Source organism: Emys orbicularis, chromosome 2 (assembly GCF_028017835.1).
Source record: "Emys orbicularis isolate rEmyOrb1 chromosome 2, rEmyOrb1.hap1, whole genome shotgun sequence".
Taxonomy (NCBI): Eukaryota; Metazoa; Chordata; order Testudines; family Emydidae; genus Emys; species Emys orbicularis.
In genome coordinates, this window is record NC_088684.1 from 163,073,738 (window position 1) to 163,098,203 (window position 24,466).

General features: G+C 44.1%; 1 protein-coding gene across 2 annotated transcripts in view; it reads left to right on the top strand.

Moving 5' to 3' along the window:
- Positions 1-24,466, top strand: part of ATPSCKMT (ATP synthase c subunit lysine N-methyltransferase) — a 39,263-nt gene that overhangs the window by 2,334 nt on the left and 12,463 nt on the right. For both annotated transcript variants that reach the window (XM_065397947.1, XM_065397945.1), the window contains exons 2-5: positions 6,835-7,132; positions 9,316-9,453; positions 11,434-11,484; positions 22,824-23,018. In XM_065397947.1, coding sequence (XP_065254019.1) covers positions 6,848-7,132; positions 9,316-9,453; positions 11,434-11,484; positions 22,824-23,018 — 669 coding nt within the window. In that variant the 5' untranslated portion in view covers positions 6,835-6,847. The remainder of the gene's footprint in view (positions 1-6,834; positions 7,133-9,315; positions 9,454-11,433; positions 11,485-22,823; positions 23,019-24,466) is intronic.

Below are 24,466 nucleotides of genomic sequence, written 5' to 3' on the forward strand. Positions count from 1 at the left end.
GTCCATCCCATGAGAACACTCATCGGCCAGTGAATGTTCAGACATCTAAAACCCCTCCTTATAGCACCGTTGCCAGAGCCATCTGTTGATCATCATAATTAGGGCCCTACCAATTTCATGGCCATGAAAAACATGTTATGGACTATGAAAAAAGTCTTACCCCGTGAAATCTGATCTCCCCAAAATCCTTCCCCTGCATGGCTGTTATGGGGGGGGAGATCAGACCCACCTCCACAGACAGCACAGAAGTGAGGGTGGTACACGGCTCGTATCGGGGTTCGGGGCACCTGGGTTTGGGGCTTCCACCCACCCCCCGCGGCTGCCCCCCCCCCGTGTGGCTCTTGCCAGGGCTCGGGGTACTGCCTGGAGCCCTTGTGTTAGTCCACCACTGGCTGTGACTAGTAGCCCCTGGCTGGGGCGCTCCCAGCAGCATTGGGGAGATGGGACCCACTTCCAACTCTGGACCCTCCTCCGTCTCTGAAGGCAGCACAGAAGTGACGGTGTCAATCCTGTGGACCCCCCCCCCCAACAGCTTTGGGACCCTCCCCATGATCCCCCTTCTGGGAGGGGACCCCCGCAGTTACAACAAGGTGAAATTTCAGATGTAAACATCTGAAATGGTGAAATTGACCAATTTTAAAATCCTCTGGCCATGAAATTGACCAAAATGGCCATGGATTTGGTAGGGCCCTAATCATAATTGTCTTGCCTTCTCTCTTCTCCTCTAGGGACAGGTAGTATCCTACTGAAGATCACTTGAGCCTCCATAACTTTAATATATGCTTTGTTAGGTATAGGTAGGGTTCTAAACTTGGGCAAAGCCAGCTCATTTGTATTTGTGGGATTACATCATACTTTTGTTTGCGATAGGATTTTGAATTGGTTGGGGTTTTAGTATTGAGATCTATAGCTTTAAATAACTGTCTTTGCATATTTTTTAAAACCTTGAATCCTGCAAAATGATTATCCACACATAATTTCTCTCTAAAAATACACTAGAACCTCCGAGTTATGAACACCTTGGGAATGGAGGTTGTTCATAACTCTGAAATGTTCGTAACTCTGAACAAAACATTATGGTAGGTCTTTCAAAAGTTTCCAACTGAACATTGACTTAATACAGCTTTGAAACTTTACTATGCAGAAGAAAAATGCTGCTTTTTCTTTTTCTTTCTTTTGTTTTGTTTTGTTAGTAGTTTAATACAATACTGTACTGTATTTACTCTTTTCTTTTTAAGTTTTGTCTCTGCTACTGCCTGATTTTGTGCTCCCAGTTCCAAATGAGGCGTGTGGTTGAGTGGTCAGTTTGTAACTCTGGTCTTGGTTACTCTGAGGTTCTACTGTAGTTTTAAATTATAGAATCATAGAAATGTAGGGCTAGAAGGGACGTTGAGAGGTCATTAAGTCCAGCACCTACACTGAGGCAGGACCAAGTAAACCTAGACCAGAGGTTCTCAAACTGTGGTCCATGGACCACCAGTGGTCCATGAGCTCGATTCAAGTGGTCTGTGGACAGTTCCCTCTAAGGTGCGCACCTTGGCAGCTGCACACAAGAGAATGAAGGGCCACCCACCTAATTAGTGGAGCCGTGCAGGCATGGCTCCACTAATTAGGTGCCTGGACCCTGGAGAAAGATGCACATTTAAGCTGAGGTGGTGGCCTTGGGGGGAATGGGGGTAGGTGGGAGGGGACAGTAGGGTGAGAAAAGGGGTGGGGGGAATTTGGGATGTGCAGGGCTGTGGTGGCCAGAGAAAGAGGTGACTTTCCCCAGCTCCAGGGCTGTGGCTGCCAGGGAGAGATGGCCCTCCTTCCCAGCCTCAGCTCTGTGGCTGTTGTGGGTGAGTGACCCGCCTCCTTCCCAGCTCGGGGGCTGTTGCGGTGGGGTAGAGAGGGAGAGACAGCCCCCCCTTCCTTCCCAGCCCCAGCTCGGGTGCTGCCATGGCAGGGGAGAGAGGGCATATCCATCGCATTAGAAAGGTAAGACTACTGATATTAAAAGATGAGTTGTGTGCTTTTATTTGTAGAACAAAAAACATTATTATTAAGGTTTTTTTATATAGTGCGTTTATCCAAAGCGCTTTACAATAATTAGCTAACAATACAAACAAAATTTGGAAAGATCATTAAATGGTCTGCCAAGATCCTCGGCAATTTTCAAGTGGACTGCGGAAAAAAAAGTTTGAGAACCACTGACCTAGACCATCCCTCGTAGGTGTTTGTCTCACCTCTTCTTAAAAACCTCCACTAATGGGAATTCCATAACATTCCTTGAAAGCCTATTCCAGAACTTAACTACCCTTATAGTTAAAAAGTTTTTCCTAATACACCTCTACCCCGATATAACGCGACCCGATATAACACAAATTCGGATATAACGCGGTAAAGCAGCGCTGTGCACTCTGGCGGTTCAAAACAAGTTTGATATAACACGGTTTCACCTATAACGCGGTAAGATTTTTTGGCTCCCGAGGACAGCGTTGTATCGGGGTAGAGGTGTATCTAACCTAAATCTGTCTTCTTGCAGATTAAACCCATTTCCTCTTGTCTGATCCTTGGTGGACTTTGAGAAAAATTGATCACCATCCTCTTTATGATAGCCTTTAACATATTTGATGACTGTTATCAGATTCTCTACCCCCTGTCGTCTTTTCTTAAGACTTTACATGCCTGTTTTTTTTAACCTTTCCTTATAGGTCAGGTTTTTGGAACCTTTTATTATTTTTGTTTCTCTCCTTTGGACTCTCTCCAATTTATCCACATGTATTCTAAAGTGTGGTGCCCAGAACTGGATAGAATACTTCAGATGAGGCCTCGACAGTGCTGAATACAGTGTGACAATTACTTCCCAGGTCTTAAATTAAAATTAAATTAATGGAGATATCCTATCTCCTAGAACTGAAAGGTCATAGAGTCCAGCCCCCTGCCTTCACTAGCAGGACCAAGTACTGATTTTGCCCCAGATCCCTAAGTGGCCCCCTCAAGGATTGAACTCACAACCCTGGGTTTAGCAGGCCAATGCTCAAACCACTGAGCTATCCCTCCCCTAAAACACTCCTGTTAATACACTCCAAAATACTAGCCTTTTTTGCATCTGCATCACATTGTTGACTCTCATTTGTTATCCACTATAAGTCTGATTCTTTTCAGCAGTACTTCTGTCTAGCTAGTTATTCCTCATTTTGTATCTGTGCATTGATAACTCAGTATTATTTTTCAGTCAGTTGCACACCTACTTCATAATTTCATCTAGACTGTGTTTCTTCAGTTTGCTCATGAGTGTCTCATGAGACTGCCTAAAGCTTTTCTAAAATCAAGATACATCATACCTACTGTTCTTCCCCCCCCCCCCCATCCATCCATTAGGCTGGTTTGGCCCAGTTGAAGAAAATTGTTGATGCCCGTGACCCAACAGAGCTGAGGATGAAGGGTTTGGGGTGTGGGAGGGGCTCAGGGCTGGGGCAGAAAGATGGGGTTCAGGGGTGAGGGCTGCAGGGTGGGGCCAGGAACGAGGGGTTCAGGGTGTGGGGGGGCCCTGGGCTGGGGCAGAGGGTTGGGGTGTGGGAGGGGATCAGGGCTCTGGGCTGGGGGGTGCAGGCTCTGGGGTGGAGCTGGTGACGAGGGGTTTGGTATGCAGGAAGGGGCTCCGGGTTTGGGGGGGCTGGGCTGGGGCAGTCGATTGAGGCGTGGGATTACCTCGGGCGGCTCCCAGTCAGCGGCGCAGCAGAGGTGTTAAAGCAGGCTTCCTGCCTGTCCTGGCACTGCGGACCGTGCTGTGCCCCGGAAGCAGCCAGCAGCAGGTCTGGCTGGTTGGCGGAGGAGTGTGACTCTGGCCCACAGGTGCTGTTCCGCCGCGCCCCCGCCCCCCACAACTCCTATTGGCTGGTTCCCGGCCTGTGGTGGTGCGGAGCCAGTGCTCGGGGCAGGGGCAGTGTGCGGAGCCCCGTGGCCCTCCTAGGAGCCAGACATGCTGCTGGCTGCTTCCGGGGTGCAGCACGATGTCAGAACAGGTAGGCACTAGCCTGCCTTAGCTGGGCAGCACCGCCAACGGGACTTTTAACGGCCTGGTTGGTGGTGCTGACCAGAGCTGCCGTGACCCAGTGCCTTACCTTCCGTGACCCAGTACTGGGTCGCGACCCGCAGTTTGAAAACCACTGTTCTAGGTGCTTACAAATGGATTGTCTAGCAATTTGTTCCTGTATCTTTCCAGGTATCAAAGTTAGGCTGCCCCGTCGGTCAATCACTAAGTTCTCTTCCCCCCCCTTTTTAAAGATAGGTACTAAATTTGCCCCTTCTGCAGTCCTCGGATATCTCTCATTGCATTGCCAGAAGGCTGTTGAGCAGGTCATCATGAGAAATATTTTTACAGTCACGTTTATAAAACATGTTTGTAGTAACGCTGCTTTTCACTTCTGTAGGGTCTTCCATCTGAGGATCTCAAAGTACTTTACATTAATTTCCATTGAAGTCATTGTGGATAGTTCTCTGAAAACATCCACTCAATGTGCAGCTGCAGTCAAAAAAGCTAACAGAATGTTGGGAATCATTAAGAAAGGGATAGATAATAAGACAGAAGATATGATATTGCCTCTATATAAATCCATTGTATGCCCACATCCTGAATACTGTGTGCAGATATGGTCGCCCCATCTCGAAAAAGATATATTGGAATTGGAAAAGGTTCAGAAAAGGGCAACAAAAATTATTAGGGGTATGGAACGACTTCCATATGAGGAGAGATTAAGAAGACTGGGACTTTTCAGCTTGGAAAAGAGACGACTAAGGGGAGATATGATAGAGGTCTGTAAAATCATGACTGGTGTGGAGAAAGTAAATAAGGAAGTGTTATTTACTCCTTCTCATAACACAAGAACTAGGGGTTACCAAATGAAATTAATAGGCAGCAGTTTAAAACAAACAAAAGGAAGTATTTCTTCACACAACGCACAGTCAACTTGTGGAACTCCTTGCCAGAGGATGTTGTGAAGGCCAAGACTTTAACAGGGTTCAAAAAAGAACTAGATAAATTCATGGAGAATAGGTCCATCAATGGCTATTAGCCAGGATGGGCAGGGATGGTGTCCTTAGCCTCTGTTTGCCAGAAGCTGGGAATGAGCGACAGGGAATGGATCACTTGAAGATTACCTGTTCTTTTCAGTCCCTCTGGGGCACCTGGCACTGGCCACTGTTGGAAGACAGGATACTGGGCTAGATGGACCTTTGGTCTGACCCAGTACGGCTGTTCTTATTTTAAGTCAACAATAGCTGTTAATTGCTCGTCACTTTTGAAAATTAGGACAGTTACTTAGGTGCCTGAAAATAGAGCTTAGGCACTTTGGGAACTCATTTTTAAAAGTCTTGGCCACTGATTCTGCAAAGGACTCAAACTTCTATCATGCCATAGCTCTTTTGGCACAAAGCAGCTTGCTCTCAACACCATGTGGTACCGGATCATGAGTGGTAAATGTCACACTTGTATGGACAATGTCTTATGACATGGGGGGGACTCTCCTGTGTATGTAAGTTTAGCAACATCGTATGAACTGTTTTGATGTTCTCAAAGAAATTGGTCAAGATGGAAGCCCACCAGTGGGACAATGTGGGGAAGCCTGTACTTTCACTGACTTTGCTATATTATATAGCAAAATATAAGACAGGGTTGTCAGGTCAACACCTTTCATGAGCACTATATTTATGTCACATAAAAAATACGATATTCAGATTCCCTCTAAGATTTTAAAGGCATATTGTTTCTGGAGTGTTAATATGATATTACAATGAGTTGAAAGAAAAATAATCAGGCTTAAACAGTTGTACAGAAATAATGTATCTGTGGGTATGTCTATACTTACCTCCGGGTCCGGCGGTAAGCAATCGATCTTCTGGGATCAATCCCGGAAGTGCTCGCCGTCGACGCCGGTACTCCTGCTCCGCGAGAGGAGTACGCGGAGTCGACGGGGGAGCCTGCCTGCCGCGTCTGGACCCGCGGTAAGTTCGAACTAAGGTACTTTGACTTCAGCTACGTTATTAACATAGCTGAAGTTGCATATCTTAGTTCGAAGTGGGGGGTTAGTGTGGACCAGGCCTTTGTTCCTTAAGGACCAGGGTGCTAACATAGTATTCCAAAGAATGCTTGGCTAGCTTTGGATATTAAATACAGTACATGAACAATGTGTTGTACACTTTACATTGAACCATAGGTTTATTAGCAGGCTGTGCACTGTGCTTTCTTAACTACTTGATTTTTTACCTATTTTTCTCTGTTCTAAGTGGAAGAAAACCTGCTCCTTTCATGACTGAAAACCGTTCTATTTTGATGAGAAAACCGCTACTGATACTTTAAAATAAAAACTTTGCAATCATTATGCACAAGAACAGGTTTTTTGAGTGGAGGTGTTGTTTTCATTTCTGTGTATGTGGGATTTATGTACTTAACTTCTATTTGCATTAATGGGAGGTAAATACGTAATTTCCCTGTCTTCTGGATGAATATAGGCTGTGTGCTTCTTAGTATATATTCCTTGCTCTCCAATACATTCATGAGGGCCCTAAGTGAGCAAAAAAGTCAATTATGGTAGAAAGAACAGATTTTAAAATTCAATTATTTTCTGATGATTTTCTCCAAGGCCATTTAATATTTTGTTAATAGGATTTATAAGTACATCCCAGCTCAAAAGGAGGTAAGCTTTATATAAAGTGTAGCTTAAGCCTTAGAGTTTAGTATGTGATTCTATTATTGTATGCTATTTACCAGCAAGACTTTGTCTGTAGAAATAAATAGATATGTACTTGGCATTTCAAAGGAGTCATGTTACATATGTTTTTCCCTTTCTTCAGGTACACTTTGTCGATGTCAAAAGTACTTCAAGGAGAAAGCCATACCCAAGACATTTTGCATATGAATCTTGATAATGACAGCTCAAGAAAAAGAAATTGGGGATTGTTGGTCACTGGCATTGTTGGTGGGACATTGGTGGTACTGTATGCTGTTGCCACTCCATTCATAACTCCAGCACTGAGAAAAATTTGCCTTCCTTTTGTACCTGCAACTTCAACTCAGATTGAAAATGTTTTGAAAATGTTACAGTACAGAAGTGGATCTCTGGTTGACATAGGTAGCGGCGATGGACGTATTGTAAGTTATAAAACTCTGGCTCCTCTAAATTCATGTACATCTAACAGTGTTAAAGAAGTGAGCTACTGTAGTAGATATTTTCCATTATGCACCCCTTTTTCCTGGTATTTGTGAAGGTTCTGTACCCTGTGTTAAGTTTTCCTCCCCGTCCCACAAAAATTCAGACAAAATCAATTGGACTGTTTTTAAGAGTATATATTACAGGCTTCAGAATGTTTGACACTAATTCAGGAATACCTTTGGGCAAATAATGAAAATAGTATTCTTCAAATAATATGAAAGTGTCAGGTTATTTGAATATGTTTGAATTTTTTTTATAGTGCATAATGGAAAAAATTTGCATTAACTAATTGATATGGAAAACTTCAAAATGTGTGGAATAAACTATTTGAATATTTGACTAGTTTTATTCAGGAACAAAATATTTACTTTCTTACTCTTTTCTACTTTTCCATACGTTTCTAATACAGAATTTTTTAATTTTATTTTTACATGATTTGAGTCATTTTATTATTTAAAGATACTTGTCAAGTAGTTTAAATCCTACATATTGCATAGCTTGAAAGATGCTAATTTTGTTACCATATATTCCCCTGATTAATCTATATTGTTTTTAATTATCCCCCTCTGAAAAATGAGGGCATGGATGCACAGCTTTATTTGTGTGTGAGATTTACAGTATATTTTCTTTATTTAAAAAATTAGATGGAGAGTGAGAGTGATTGATGCTACAGATCAATAAATACAGCAGACTTGGGAACAAAACGTATTTTCCTTACTAGATTAGTTTGCCCAACTGAGTTCAGTGGGATTACTCATATCAGTACACCAAGGAGAATTTAACTCATTGAAAGACATTTACTAAATTATCAGGCAATTTTAAATCTTGAAAATGTATTGTCTAAACTAAGCAACAGAGGGTCCTGTGGCACCTTTAAGACTAACAGAAGTATTGGGAGCATAAGCTTTCATGGGTAAGAACCTCACTTCTTCAGATGCAAGTAATGGAAATTTCCAGAGGCAGGTATAAATCAGTATGGAGATAACGAGGTTAGTTCAGTCAGGGAGGGTGAGGTGCTCTGCTAGCAGTTGAGGTGTCAACACCAAGGGAGGAGAAACTGCTTCTGTAGTTGGATAGCCATTCACAGTCTTTGTTTAATCCTGATCTGATGGTGTCAAATTTGCAAATGAACTGGAGCTCAGCAGTTTCTCTTTGGAGTCTGGTCCTGAAGTTTTTTTGCTGTAAGATGGCTACCTTTACATCTGCTATTGTGTGTCCAGGGAGGTTGAAGTGTTCTCCTACAGGTTTTTGTATATTGCCATTCCCGATATCTGACTTGTGTCCATTTATCCTCTTGCGTAGTGACTGTCCAGTTTGGCCAATGTACATAGCAGAGGGGCATTGCTGGCACATGATGGCATATATAACATTGGTGGACGTGCAGGTGAATGAGCCGGTGATCTTGTAGCTGATCTGGTTAGGTCGTGTGATGGTGTTGCTGGTGTAGATATGTGGGCAGAGTTGGCATCGAGGTTTGTTGCATGGGTTGGTTCCTGAGTTAGAGTTGTTATGGTGCGGTGCGTGGTTGCTGGTGAGAATATGCTTAAGGTTGGCGGGTTGTCTGTGGGCGAGGACTGGCCTGCCTCCCAAGGTCTGTGAAAGTGAGGGATCGTTGTCCAGGATGGGTTGTATATCACTCAGTGTTGGTAGGTCACTTTGTATTTTTGATCTTAGGTGAGTGCATGTACGTGTATAGTGTTTACTGCTATGCCCCTGGCCAATTGTACATTTAATTTACAGGTAAGTCACTGAAACTACTTGCATGCTTAAAATTGAGCATATGGATATGTCATGGCAGTATGGGGGCCTTATGCTCTGATCCAGCAAATACTCCTGTGCTTAACTTCACTACCATGAGTAGTTCTGTTGATTTCAATGGGGCTTCTCATGATACTCAAGTTAAGCACGTGTGTAAGTGTTTGTTTGCAGATTGGGGCTTTAGTATTCAAGCAGCCAAAGGTGGATAAACACAACTAATAAAGACATATGTGGCGGGGGGGTTTCTGCTGTTAAGAGAATAGTATAATTTTATTACGTTTCCTGCAAGCACAATTCTATCATAAATAGTGTCCTACTGTAGTTTATTCTGGCCCTGAATGAAGAGTACTTTGTCTTTTTGTAGGTGATAGCAGCTGCAAAAGAAGGATTCAAAGCTGTTGGTTATGAATTAAATCCCTGGCTAGTCTGGTACTCCAGATATCGTGCTTGGAGAGAAGGGATGCATCATAATGCCAAATTTTATATTTCAGATTTGTGGAAGGTATGTGTTTTGTGAAAAAGCCCTATAGAAATCAAAGTACACTGCTATCTCGATATAATGCGACCCGATATAACACGAATTCGGATATAACGCGGTAAAGCAGTGCTCCAGGGGGGCGGGGCTGCGCACTCCAGTGGATCAAAGCAAGTTCAATATAACGCAGTTTCACCTATAACGCTGTAAGATTTTTTGGCTCCCGAGGACAGCATTGTATCGAGGTAGAGGTGTATGTAATAATAATTTCACTGGTGAATTACAAGTGATCAATTTGAAAACACACAACTGCAGATAATATAATTATTAAAAAAAACAACTATGCTAAAATAATGTTAATGTTATACATATAGGCATTCAAAAGTCAGGAAATACCAAAGGTAAAGATGCAAAGCTAATGTGCTCATGCATTATGATGCAGATATTAATTAGATAATCACACTGTTTCTCAAATAATACCCTATATCATATAATATTTTCTACAACTTTAAATATGCTAATATATAAAAATATATAGTTTCTACAACTTTAACTAGATTATTTTGTATTATTTGAGAATAGTGTAGTATTATGTAACTGATTCATGTGCACAAGGGAAAAGAGTTATGGTTCCACTGGCAAGTTCAACTTTAGCATTTACTGACTTGAGTATGCTACTGTGCAGCCTCAACATTCTCTTATTGCAGTATTTTTTTTTAAATAATGGAAGTCTCAGGTATTTCTTGTAAAGAAAAGGAAAGAAAAAATTTTCATAATCTGTAATTATTTTATTAGACACCACTGGAATGTTGTCCCCCATAATGTGATCTTTCAAGCCCTGATACAGCAAAGTACACAAGCACATGCTAACTATGACTACTCACTAGCTTAAATGCTTTGCTGTTTTTTTGTCCTCAGATATACTCCCTTTGCAAGGGCTCTTTTGGAGCCCTGATTCATTGAGTATTTTGCTCACATTTAAGTACTTACTGAATGAGGCTGGGTGCTACAAAGTCCTGCCTTAGACAGATCTTAATCCTGCATTCATTGAAATCAGTGGCAAGGCTATTCTCTGTAATAGTGCAGGATCAGGCCTCAATAGGCACTGTATAAGAAGTGCATATTCATATGCAGCTTCCTTATTGTGCATACACGTCATGTAGCACTATCTTTCATTTTATATGTGTATATAGTATGTGCGCATGCGCGCGCATTCAATTTTTGAACAGAGCTGTTTTAAAGCAACGTAGTATGGTTTGATTTTTTTTCAAAAACCTCATAATTCAGATGAATCAGAATAATTTTCTATCAGAACACTTCTTAGTAATTAATTCTCTGCAAGATTTCAGTTTACCCTACCCCTTGCTGTTTCAGCCATTGAGTGATAAAGAAAAAGTATGGCAAGAATTTTGTAGAATGGGAAAAGTGTATCCCCCCCCCCCCCATATATTCAAAAACAGATCAATTATTTTTGAATGAGAGTTTTTAAAAAAATTCACCTTAAGGCAGAGAACTGACCCAGATAATTCCTTCCCAATAATTAAAAACTGCAGAAAGTTGTGAGGGACTCAAAACACAGACTTGGAATAGAAATGGTTAGTCAGTTTTAACTCTAGATATATTGCTAAAGACTTAATTGACAGGTGGCAAAGTTAGGATGTTTTCCTTAGGGATAAGAACAGCAGTAAAAATGAGTAAACTTGTGCAACTTCTCTGAATTGATTAATATTATGGAACTTAGGGCCAGAGCCTTGGTGACATTGAAGCAGTTTTGTGCTACTCAATTGGTGCAAAGCTACCCTGTGTTGGGGAATCCTTGGCTATGTTAAGCTGGCGTAGTGGCTTCAGTATCATTTCCTGTCCTTGTCCCTGGTGTAGGAGGCCTGGCTGTGAAAAAGGGTGTGAATAAAGGGAAGACTGTTATTACTAATGTTCCCTCCAGTATCCACTCATATTATAAATATTAATCATCCACAATGACGGTAATATATAATTTTTTTTTAATAGGTTAGCTTTTCCCAGTATACAAATGTTGTTGTTTTTGGGGTACCTCAAATGGTAAGTCTTTTTTCATTCTTTCATTGTATTTATTGTGTTTTATGACCATAATAGCAAGGCATTCAGCATAGAGAGATTGATCTGTAAAGTGAGTCCACTTATCAGGACCTTTGACATTCAAGTCTTTGGTTTGACAAAATGCTGATTATAGTTTATAGACATTTAAATAATACAACCTGTTGTTACAACTTGAAACTTGTGCAGATGATATAAATCTCAATTGTCTATCTGTTCTGAAATTCCAATTTGTGCACTGCCTCATGAAGTCCAAATTCCAATATAGTTCAGAACCATAGTTCTGTGAACTCTTACAAACAGCTTAAACTGCTTGAAAAGTTAATGGAATGTTCAAAATTCCATTTTGAAATTCCAATTTCCATTTGATCATAGAAATTGATCATTCTCCAGATTTTCAGTAAAATAGTTTTCAGGGAGGATGAGTATTGACTAGTTTCAACTCACTTCTGTGGATTTATATGGTAAAGAACAGAGTATTGAACTTTGATTATGCACTTTTCAAAAACTGAAAGCACCTCAGTGGTGTATCAGTTCGTAGTTCTGCAATAGTCTTCAGTTGCCTTTGTAAAGATTAGTAAGATGGGGTGCTTTTAATATAATTGCTAGTTTGCAGAGCATACAGGGAAATTGTTTTTCACTTTGAGAAAGCTGTGTATCACCCATAAAATGTCAAGTTCCAGATGAAATTGTATGGCTTTTTAAAATTACTGTGAAAATGGTATTTCTAGAGAGACCACTTTTATGGTACAGTAGATGGACTTATTCAAACTTTAAAATTCATTTTTGTGTTTTTTTTCAAGTGCAATTTGGTTGTATTTTCTTGCCCTTTGAAGGAAAATGTAAAAATATAAGATTTATTTATTCCATTTACATACTTTTATGACAGTAGTATTATAAGAGCTCTTGCTTTGTATGTGTTATGAATGCACTGAGATATCTCCCTTTCACTCCCCCATTAATGTTTGTAAGTAGTTTCATTCCTTAGGGCAGGCGACTGTGTGGGATGGAATGTGTAAAGAGTTTATGCCAGAGCAGTGTGTTATATGGTCATAGTGTAAAATGGGAACAGCGTGTGATTAAAATATTGTTGTAACATAAACAGGGAGTCACAGTAGGAAGCATAATAATACCTACATTCTGTTTTGTTTTCTGTCCTTTTTTTCTCTTGTAGGGAGTAGGACTAAAAGCTTATCTTATTCAGACACCAACCACAGCACTCTCATTTTGAAAACTCTGTATTTTAAAATGTAGTTTTATTTCTACTTCTGTAGTTGGCATATTGAAGGAAAGTCTGCATTATCAAGTGTTCCAGCAGTTTTATTGTATGCATTCCCAAGAGACTGGGTAATAACCCAGCCATTTTGGTTGATTTACTGCAGCGTATCAATCTTTGTTCCAGGAGAGGGCAGCAGATGCCTTTGTTACAGGGATATCTGTAATTACAAAACAAAGTGTTCAGTTGCATGATTTTGACAAGACTGTCATGTAGTAATTGTTCTTTGAAGCAGTTAATTTGTGAGGAAATTAGACCACCCTTTCTGAACTGAGTGATATTATGATCACACTCTGGTTCACTTGCCAGTACAGATATGAATTTGCAATTAGAAATTCTGTAGCCGCATTGCAGAATCTCTAAGGGCAAAGCTGCAGAGGCAGGAAGACTATTTGGCAAATAAGAAGTTAACAGTTGCACAGAAAAACAAATGTGAACAAATTGATTAGACATATGTGTTTGGAACAAACTTCAGAATTAGTAGCAGCCTAAGATGAGGTAAATTAGTCATTGTTGCTATCTGGCCTAATAAGGTAGAAGAGCCACAACATTTGCGAAGAAAAGAGTATTTTACTTCTTTCATCCAATATTGTGGTGGTTTTTTTGGTTTTTTTTTTTTTTTTTTCTTAATCCCTCCAGTAATAAAATACTTTTTGGTATGATCACAAATGTTGCCATAAATGCAATGGGCCCAAATGTCTGAAGTAAATGCTGAGGGCCTTCTTATGGTTGTGGAATGCCCCCATTGACTTGAGTATCGTGGTTGTGAGAGCCCAGCCTCAGGATGCTTTGTAACACATTTTCTCTCTCATTTTTTCTGTGGATGAATATATCTTATTACTTATAGAAAGGTCAGTTACAATGTTGGCCTAGTTTGAAGCCATGAGCATATTACTTTTTTTCTATTTAATGTCTAAGACTAACTTACAAAGACAGGGCCTGGATTTATTGATCCACAGGCCACACAGCAAGACCTCTGTTCCCACATGCTTTCTCTGAAGGAGAGGGTCGATCAGTATATGCATGTGGGTGGATTGAAGGGAGAGGATCTTATCTGTGGTGGATGGAGATGTTTTGTGATATTGGGTGAACTGAAAGAGAACTTTGGGATGGGTTGGGGAAATTTTTTTAAACATGTTAATCCAGTGAAAATTTTGTATATATTTTATAATATATTTGTATAGTGCCTATTGCTTTAGTGTCTGTTAAGCTGAAGTAAATAAATCTATGAGCATGTGCTGGCACAAAATAAAAATCAGCATCCTTCTATAAAAACCCAATTATCTAAACCAGGGGTAGGCAACCTTTCAGAAGTGGTGTGCCGAGTCTTCATTTATTCACTTTAATTTAAGGTTTCGCGTGCCGGTAATACATTTTAATGTTTTTTAGAAGGTGTCTCTCTCTAAGTCTATGTTATATAACTAAACTATTGTTGTATGTAAAGTAAACAAGGTTTTCAAAATGTTTAAGAAGCTTCATTTAAAATTAAATTAAAATGCTGATCTTACGCCACCAGCCTGCTCAGACCGCTTCCAGCCTGGGGTTCTGTTCACCTAGGCCGGCAGCGGGCTCAGCGGGGCCTGCAACCGGGATGCCGGCTGGCAAAGGGCTGGCAGCCGGGACCCCAGATCTGGGGGGGGGGGGGGGTTCAGGGGTCAGGGCAGAAGGCTGGGTGTGGGGGGGGTGCAGGGCAGAAGGCTGGGTGTGTGTGGGGTTCAGGGCAGAGGGCAGTGGGGATGTGGGGGGTTCAGGGCAGAAGGCTGGGGGTGTGGGGGGATTCAGGGGTAAGGGCAGAAGGCTGGGGGTGTGGGGGGATTCAGGGGTCAGGGCAGAGGGCTGGGGGGTGCAGGGCAGAAGACTGGGTGTGTGGGGGGGTTCAGGGCAGAGGACTGGTGTGTGTGTGGAGGTGCAGGGCAGAAGGCTGGGTGTTGGGGGGGACTCGAGGTCAGGGCAGAGGGCTGGAGGGTGCATGGCAGAAGGCTGGGTGTGGGGAGGTTCAGTGTTGAGGGCTGGGGGTGTGTGGGGGGGTTCAGGGCAGAGGACTGGGGTGTGGGGGGGTTCAGGGCAGAGGACTGGGGTGTGGGGAGGACTTGAGGTCAGGGCAGAAGGCTGGGTGTGGGGGGGGTTCAGGGCAGAAGGCTGGGTGTGTGTGGGGGGGTGGAGGTGCAGGGCAGAGGGCTGGGGTGTGTGTGGAGCTGCAGGGCAGAAGGCTGGGTGTGGGGAGGACTCGAGGTCAGGGCAGAGGGCTGGGTGTGTGGGGGGGTGCAGGGCAGAAGGCTGGGGGGGGTGTGGAGGTTCAGGGCAGAAGGCTGGGTGTCGGGGGGGTTCAGGGCAGAGGGCTGGGGTGCTCGGCTCGTGGGGCCGCTCATGGCAGGGGGCTGGGAGGGATATGCCCCATTCCATCCCCTTCCCCAAGGCCCATCCCTACCTCTCTCTGCCTGCTCTACGGAGCAGCGAGCACGCTGCCGCTTGGCTCGGCTCCCCCTCGCAAGGGCCATCAGCGCGGGGAGGGGGAGGGGAGGGGAGGGGCAGGGACAGGAATGCACCAAGCTGTGGGAAGAAGTGGAGGAGGGGGGAAGCTTGGCTGCTGCAGGACCAAGCTTCTGTCTCCTGCCCCCGCAGGGGAGAGCAGTGGGCGCGGGTGCTGAGTGGGGCTGGGGGCCGGGACCCTCGCCCCCCCCCCCCACCGCTCTCCCCTGCGGGGGCAGGAGGCAGAAGCTTGGTCCTGTGGCAGCCAAGCTTCCCCCCCGCCCGGCGTGGTGTGTTCCTGCCCCTCCTCCTCCTCCTCTCACCGGGCAGGCAGCATGCCACTCAAACTTGGCTCGCGTGCTGTCTTTGGCACGCGTGCCGTAGGTTGCCGACCCCTGATCTAAACAGTCAATGTCCGAGACATTTATTGTTCCTAATAATTTTATGGGTAAATTCCAGTTTATTTTAAGATCTTTTATATCTGTACTTTGTCAGTTGAGGGATAAAAGTTATAACTGGGTTACAATTAATGAATTTATATAACTCTCAAACATAATTATGCCTGATACTATGCAGACATGACACACAACCACTTCGTATTCTGTATATTAAGAATTAGATTAGTTGCATATTTATGCATGCTTTAGTGATTTAATTTCTATACAGAATTGGCTCCTTTCTTTTCAGGTTTATCTTGGCTCAGTCTGAGATTCTAATGTCATTTTAAAATAATTGAAACTATAAGAAATATCAACATGAATGTTCACAATCATTCTTTGTATGGACAAAATCAGAGTATGGGACAGTACATTATTTTAAAGTTCTCTTTGGTACATTTTAAGTTATTAATGTCATTGCCTCAAAGGAAATGATCCATTTGAAACTTTAATTTAGCTATTAATAGAATTATTATAACAGGTATTCTGCAGCTGTAGAAAAGTTTTTGATAGTGGATACTATTTACAACCTTTGATAATGTTTCTCTAAATTTGTCTTCTGGTCCTAGTGAAAGAATGTCTTATTGTCTGACTGAGGCCACTGATGACATGGAGAATCCCATATAAAACATTTTTTGTATTTTTGAGAAACTTTGGGTCCTTTTAACAGAATTTGTATTTGTGATTTGTGGCTTTTTAAACTTATTTATATGCATAAATTAGTCTTTTCTTCTTTGACACATGGTCATTTTTTTAGAAAATAAAAAGAAAATAATTTATAGTAGATAAAAAGAAATACTTTTCCACACAGCACTACAGATAGTCTGTATAACTCACTGCCACAAGCAGATTTTGAGGCAAAAATCTAAACAGTTAAACTTGGATAGGTATATGCATACCATGAGCCCTTTTCTGAGCCAGGATACAAATTAGAAGATCTGTCAGCCTTCTTGCTTCAGGTCATAAAGTGGTGAGCATCTGGGGTTAGGAAGGAATTCCTTTTAGGTCTAGGTACATTTTGGATCTTTTTCACTTTCCTCTGAGCATCTGGTATAAGTTATTGTTGGAGGTAAAATGACCAATTAGACGAACCATTGGTCTGTTCTGGTCAGGCAAATCCTATTTTCTTTGTCCCTGACTATATACTCAGCCTTCTGCAAGTGGAGGGAAGCTGGATTGAGTGGATCTCGGGCCAGAGGGTTGTAGGTGTAAAGGGAGTTATGCATATTGGCCCTGTGCTATTGTGGGAGGGATTAACCTGCACAAGGTGAGAGGGTAGACCCAAGGGGACTGGCCTTTCTGTAGCATTGTTTCCTCTTCAATCACAATATTATTCAGTAACTCCACCTTCCAACCCCCACTCCTGTTGATTTGATCATTAGCCATCAGGGATCCATTGACTTCTCCAAAAGCTGCCATAGGGGCATGAAGCAGCTTAGAGGCACTCTCCAAGATGTGTATGGATCCTGGAACATAATAAAACTTTAGGGGTCTGAAACCACATGGATGTTCCATAGAGGGTCAAACCCCACCCCCAGTCCAGTGAGCTGGATTAAATTGAGTCAAAACTTGTGGAGTATCCTGTCCCCCTACACAAGTTTTTCCCTGTAGAGGATGATATAGCTCCCAATAAATGTGATATATAAGTTCTAAAAAGTTATGTAAACTTAAAACTTTCTTGATTTTACCATTAATCAGAATAAATTAAAGACCGTGATCTGGCTTCATATACTGTGTACCTGCACATCAAAGTTCGCATATGACCCTGCATCATGGAAGCTTTCTAAGGCCTGGTCTACACTACGAGGTTAGGTCGACTTTAGCCGCGTTAAATCGAATTAAGCCTGGACATGCTTACACGACGAAGCCCTTTCTTTCGACTTAAAGGGCCCTTTAAACCGGTTTCTTTACACCACCTCCGACGAGGGGATTAGCGATAAAATCGGCCTTAGGGGGTCGGAATTGGGTTAGTGTGGACGGAATTCGACGTTATTGGCCTCCGGGAGCTATCCCACAGTGCTTCATTGTGACCGCTCTGGACAGCACTCTCAACTCAGATGCACTGGCCAGGTAGACAGGAAAAGCCCCGCGAACGTTTGAATTTCATTTCCTGTTTGCTCAGCGTGGAGAGCACAGGTGACCATGCAGAGCTCATCAGCACAGGTAACCGTGATGGAGTCCCAGTCCCAGGATCGCAAAAGAGCTCCAGCCTGGACCGAACGGGAGGTACGGGATCTGCTCGCCATCTGGGGAGATGAATCAGTGCTGGCCGAACTCCGAAGCAGTAAAAGAAATGGCAAAATATTAGAAAAGGTCTCCAAGGCCATGAAGGACAGAGGCCATAACAGGGACGCACAGCAGTGCCGCGTGAAAATTAAGGAGCTAAGGCAAGCCTACCACAAATCCAGAGAAGCAAACGGAAGGTCCGGGGCTGAGCCGCAAACATGCCGCTTCTACGCGGAGCTGCATGCCATTCTAGGGGGTGCAGCCACCACTACCCCAAGCGTGTGCTATGAGTCCCTCACTGGAGAAAGACACAGGGAAGCGGGTTCGGCGGACGAGGAAGATGAGGATGGAGAGAACATAGATAGCTCACAGCAGCAAGGAAGCGGAGAAACCGGTTTCCCCAACAGCCAGGATATGTTTATCACCCTGGACCTGGAACCAGTAACCCCCGAACTCACCCAAGACCCTGTGGGCACACAGGGGACCTCTGGTGAGTGTACCTTTGTAAATATTACACATGGTTTAAAAACAAGCGTGTTTAATGATTAATGATTAATTTGCCCTGGCAATCGCGGCCAGTACAGCTACTGGAAAAGTCTGTTAACGTGTATGGGGATGGAGCGGAAATCCTCCAGGGACATCTCCAGAAAGCTCTCCTTCATGTACTCCCAAAGCCTTTGCAAAAGGTTTCTGGGGAGGGCTGCCTTATCCCGTCCGCCATGGTAGGACACTTTACCACGCCAGGCCAGTAGCACGTAGTCTGGAATCATTGCATAACAAAGCATGGCAGCGTATGGTCCCGGTGTTTGCTGGCATGCAGACAACATCCATTCCTTATCGCTCTTTGTTATCCTCAGGAGAGTGATATCATTCGCGGTCACCTGGTTGAAATGGGGTGATTTCATTAAGGGGACATTCAGAGGTGCCCCTTCCTGCTCTGCTGAACAGAAATATTCCCCGCTGTTAACCACGCGGTGTGGGGGAGGGGTGAAGTGACCATCCCAGAGAATTGGGTGTGTGGGGGAGGGGAGTTAGTTGGGTTTGTGCTGCATGTTAAATCTGAAACCGCAGCCCCTCCTTTTACATTGCAAACCCATTTTAAATGGCCAACCCAACGGGTGCTTGGTATGGTTAATGAGAGCAGTACTGTTTTAAACCATCCCCACTTGTTAACAAGGTTAAAAAAGCCAAAAGACTGTGTCTTACCATGGCTGCCTGCAAGCTGAAATCTGTGGCCTGGCACTGCGTGAGTGATCTCTCACACCAAACCGGCAGGCCCTCAATATAAGAGGAAAAATGCGACCTTGTAACGAAAGCACATGTGCTGTGTGATGTGAACAGCAAAATCTAACGTGAAAGAGTGTACCCATTGTTCTCTAAAATGTATCTTTTTTTAACCACCTATCCCTTCTCCTCCACCAGCTGCAAATGTTTCACCTTCACAGAGGCTAGTGAATATTCGAAGAAGGAAGCGAAGGACGCGTGACGAAATGTTCACTGAACTACAGACTGCCTCCCACGCTGACAGAGCACAGCAGAATGCGTGGAGGCAGTCAATGACTGATTTTAAAAAAGCCCAATATGAGCGAGAGGAGAGGTGGCGGGCTGAAGAGCAGAGTTTGCGTGCTGAAACGCGGGCTGAAGAGGAGAAGTGGCGTCAGCTTGTACTCAGAAAGCAAGAGTCGATGCTCCGGCTGCTGGAGCATCAAAGTGATATGCTCCTGCGTATGGTTGATCTGCAGGAAAGGCAGCAGGAGCAGAGACCGCCGCTACAGCCCCTCTGTAACCAACAGCCCTCCTCCCCAAGTCCCATTGCCTCCTCACCCAGACGCCCAAGAACACGGTGGGGGGGCCTCCGGCCACCCAATCACTCCACCCTAGATGATTTCCACAGCAATAAGTTTTAAAGTGCAGTGTGTCCTTTTCCTTCCCTCCTCCCCCACCCATCCCGGGCTACCTTTGCAATTATCCCCCTAGTTGTGTGCTGAATTAATAAAGAATGCATGAATGTGAAGTAACAATGACTTTATTGCCTCTGCAAGTGGTGCTTGAAGAGGGGAGGGTGGGGTGCTTGGTTTACAGGGAAGTAGAGTTAACCGGGTGGGTGGGGGGTTGGCGATTTCATCAAGGAGAAACAAACAGAAGTTTCACACCGTAGCCTGGCCAGTCACAAAACTAGTTTTCAAAGCTTCTCTGATGCGCACCGCGCCCTGCTGTGCTGCTCTAACTGACCTGGTGTCTGGCTGCGCGTAATCAGCGGCCAGGCGATTTGCCTCTACCTCCCACCCCGCCATAAATGTCTCCCCCTTACTCTCACAGATATTGTGGAGCGCACAGCAAGCAGCAATAACAATGGGGATATTCTTTTCGCTAAGGTCTGAGCGAGTCAGTAAGCTGCGCCAGCGCGCTTTTAAACACCCAAATGCACATTCCACCACCATTCGGCACTTGCTCAGCCTGTAGTTGAACAGGTCCTGACTCCTGTCCAGGCTGCCTGTGTACGGCTTCATGAGCCATGGCATTAAGGGGTAGGCTGGGTCCCCAAGGATCATGATAGGCATTTCAACATCTCCAACGGTTATTTTCTGGTCCGGGAAGAAAGTCCCTTCCTCCAGCTTTCGAAACAGAACAGTGTGCCTGAAGACGCGAGCATCATGTACCCTTCCCGGCCAGCCCACGTTGATGTCGGTGAAACGTCCCTTGTGATCCACTAGGGCTTGCAGCAGCATTGAAAAGTACCCCTTGCGGTTTATGTACTCGGTGGCTTGGTGCGCCGGTGCCAAGATAGGGATATGGGTTCCGTCTATCGCCCCACCACAGTTTGGGAATCCCATTGCAGCAAAGCCATCCACTATGTCCTGCACATTTCCCAGAGTCACTACCCTTGATATCACCAGGTTTCTCATTGCCCTGGCAACTTGGATCACAGCAGCCCCCACAGTAGATTTGCCCACTCCAAATTGATTCCCGACTGACCGGTAGCTGTCTGGCGTTGCAAGCTTCCACAGGGCTATCGCCACTCGCTTCTCAACTGTGAGGGCTGCTCTCATCCTGGTATTCTGGCGCTTCAGGGCAGGGGAAAGCAAGTCACAAAGTTCCATGAAAGTGCCCTTACGCATGCGAAAGTTTCGCAGCCACTGGGCATCGTCCCAGACCTGCAACACGATGCGGTCCCACCAGTCGGTGCTTGTTTCCCGGCCCCAGAATCGGCGTTCCACGGCATGAACCTGCCCCAGTAACACCATGATTTCCACATTGCTGGGGCCTGTGCCTTGTGAGAGGTCCATGTCAATTTCCTCATCACTATCGTCGCCGCGCTGCAATCGCCTCCTCAGCTGGTCCTGGTTTTGCTTTGGCATGTCCAGGCTCTGCATATACTCCAGGACAATGTGCGTGGTGTTCAGTGCTCATAATTGCCGTGGTGATCTGAGCGGGATCCATGATCCCAGTGATAGCTATGGCGTCTGGTCTGAAAAAAGGCGCGAAACTAGTATCTAAAGACCAGGGGAAGAAGGGAGGGAGGGGCGAGTGACGACATGGCGTACAGGTACAGGGAATTAAAATCAAGCAAGGTGGCTGTGCATCAGGGAGAAATACAAACAACTGTCACACAGAATGCACCCCCCAGAGATTGAACTCCTAAGCCTGGGTTTAGCGGGCCGTTGATTTGACGGAGGGAGGGGGGAAGGAAATGAATACAGAACAAATCTATTTTTTACATCTTAAGACGACAGTGCAGCATGACTGATAGCCCTCGGCATTTTCTGGGTGCTTGGCAGCAAATACTGGGCGCGTACCAGTAAGACGATGATGGATACCAATCATAATATACTATTTATTGCCAAAAGGCAAGGGGTTGCTGCTGTGTAGCAATGTAACCCTACGTGTGCCAGCCACATCTCTGCCAGCACCCAGATCGCCCTCTGCCTTTTCTGGGTGCTTAGCAGACAATACTTGGCAGAAAATAGTATACTACGACTTGTAGCCATCATTGTCCAACGAGGACGGTTAAAGGCAAGGGGTTGCTGCTGTGTAGCAATGTAGCCCCACGTGTGCCAGCCATATGTCTGCCAGCACCCAGATCGCCCTCGGCCTCTTCTGGGTGCTCAGCAGACAATACTTGGCAGAAAATAATATACTATGACTGATATCCATGATTGTCTGACGAGGACTGTTACCAGTCGTAATAAACCATCCACTGCCAAAAGGCAAGGGGCTGGTGCAATGCAGCCCTACGGCTGCCAGCCCCACAGCTACCAGCATCCCGATCGCCGATGAAGGCTACCACTCATGCTGCACCGTCTACCGCCAAAAGGCAGTTAGCTGCTGCTGCTGTGTAGCAATGCAGTCCCACGTCTGCCGGCACCCGGAAGACATATGGTGACAGTGAGCTGAGCTGAGCGGGCTCCATGCTTGGCGTGGTATGTTGTCTGCACAGGTAACCCAGGTAAAAAGGCGCGAATCTATTGTCTGCCGTTGCTGTGACGGCGGGGGAGGGGCCTGACGCAAGGTACCCAGAACCCCCCGCGGCACTGTTTTGCATCATTCGGGCATTGCGATCTCAACCCATAATTCCAATGGGCGCCGGAGACTGCCGGAGACTGCGGGAACTGTGGGATAGGTACCCATAGTGCAATGCGCCGGAAGTCGACGCTAGCCTCGGTACTGTGGACGCGGTCCGCCGACTTCATGCACTTAGAGCATTTTATGTGGGGACACACACAATCGGCTGCATACAACCAGTTTCTATAAAACCGGCTTCTATAAATCCAACCTAATTTTGTAGTGTAGACATAGCCTAAGACTAAAACAGGGATCTTCAAGCCTTGGATTAGTTTTGAGTGCCTGAAGTAGTTTCAAGTGGGAACGCTTCTGTCTTGCACACCATCTGAAGGGCTTTTGTTGTTGCTCCACAGATGCCACAGTTAGAGAAGAAGCTTGAAGAAGAACTTGATCACAATGCCAGAGTTGTTGCCTGCCGTTTTCCTTTCCCACATTGGATGCCAGATCATACTACTGGAGAAGGAATAGACGTGGTGTGGGCCTATGATTCAAAAGCTTTCAAAGGAAATGAAAAGACGCTCAGAAACTGTGCAAAAGATGCATCCTTTGTAAGATTTCAGGTTAAAAAATGTTGGAGCTAACTTTAAATGGTGACCATCTGATTTGGTTCTTAGTATACTTAAAGTGGTGGGAGGATAACAATAAGTAACACTGAATGTTTCTCAAACCCATTTCATTGTCAGAATGTCTTGTGGTGTTAAGCAAAACAGCACTGTAGTCTTATTTTATATGACAGCAAAGCGAAGGCCAGTAAAATGTAGACAAGGTATACCATGGAAAAATGCAAAAAAGACTTGTATGCATTGATTACAAGAAGAAATTAAAGAAATTTTGTTAGAATTTTTTTAAAAAATTCTATCTTTTACATGAAAAGTGGTAGGATGCAGAAAGGGTTCAGTAGTGTTAAGGACACACGTATAAACTAAATGCTCTACTAATAAAGTTATTTTTAACTGTTTTTGGTCTGGCCCTCTTTTGAGCTCTCATCATTGGTGCTCATAAGCTTATTTATTACTTTTGGGTATCCAGAAGTGGTTGGCAAGCTGCTTTGCAGAAACAAGTAATGACTTGGAGTCCGAAACTCAAAGTGCAAAGCAGTGGAGTCATTAACACATCTATAAAATTAGTGTAAAATGTTAGCACTCTGATCTGATGGCAAGTTGCAGCTACCTTACTCTCACTGGACTTAATTGTGCAAGGCAGTGCAGAATCAGGCCCATAGCCCTGCACCTGAGTAGCTTACATTCTAAATTCAGATTGACCCTCACTTGTTTGTCATAGAGGGAAGAGGAAGGACCTGGGTTACAATATCAAGCTAACCCAGCTACTCAGTAGGGCATATACACCTCTTGATAGCCTCGTTAAATTGAATAGTTTTAGGCAAAATTGCAGAAATGATGATTTAGGAGAGACTTCTACTGGTATAGGTGTTTGCAAATTATCAAGACTTTCCTTACACCAGAGTCACTCTCTCTGTTGACAAATGTGACAAAACAAAGGACTTCAAGGTGACCTGGGGAGAAAATATATCTGTGTCCTTTCTACTGCTTTATCATATATCAAAAAGGCCTGAAAATCCACACACACCCCTTCCATTTTTTCTAGAAGGGCATTTTGGAAGACTGGAGAGCTAGTGTGAGATCCGAGGAGATTGAAATCTGCAACTGGGAGAGAGAGAGTTTTTTTCACAGTATTTAAAACTCTTTGAATTTAGTTTGGTGGCACCTTAAAGATTAACAGATTTATTTGGGCATAAGCTTTTGTGGGTAAAAAAAAACCCACTTCTTCAGATGCATGGAGTGAAAATTACAGATACAGGCAAATATATATAAAAGAGAATAAGTGAAAATTACAGATAGTAACATAAATTACATATAATATGCCTGTATCTGTAATTTTCACTCCATGCATCTGAAGAAGTGGGTTTTTTTACCCACAAAAGCTTATGCCCAAATAAATCTGTTAATCTTTAAGGTGCCACCGGACTCCTCATTGT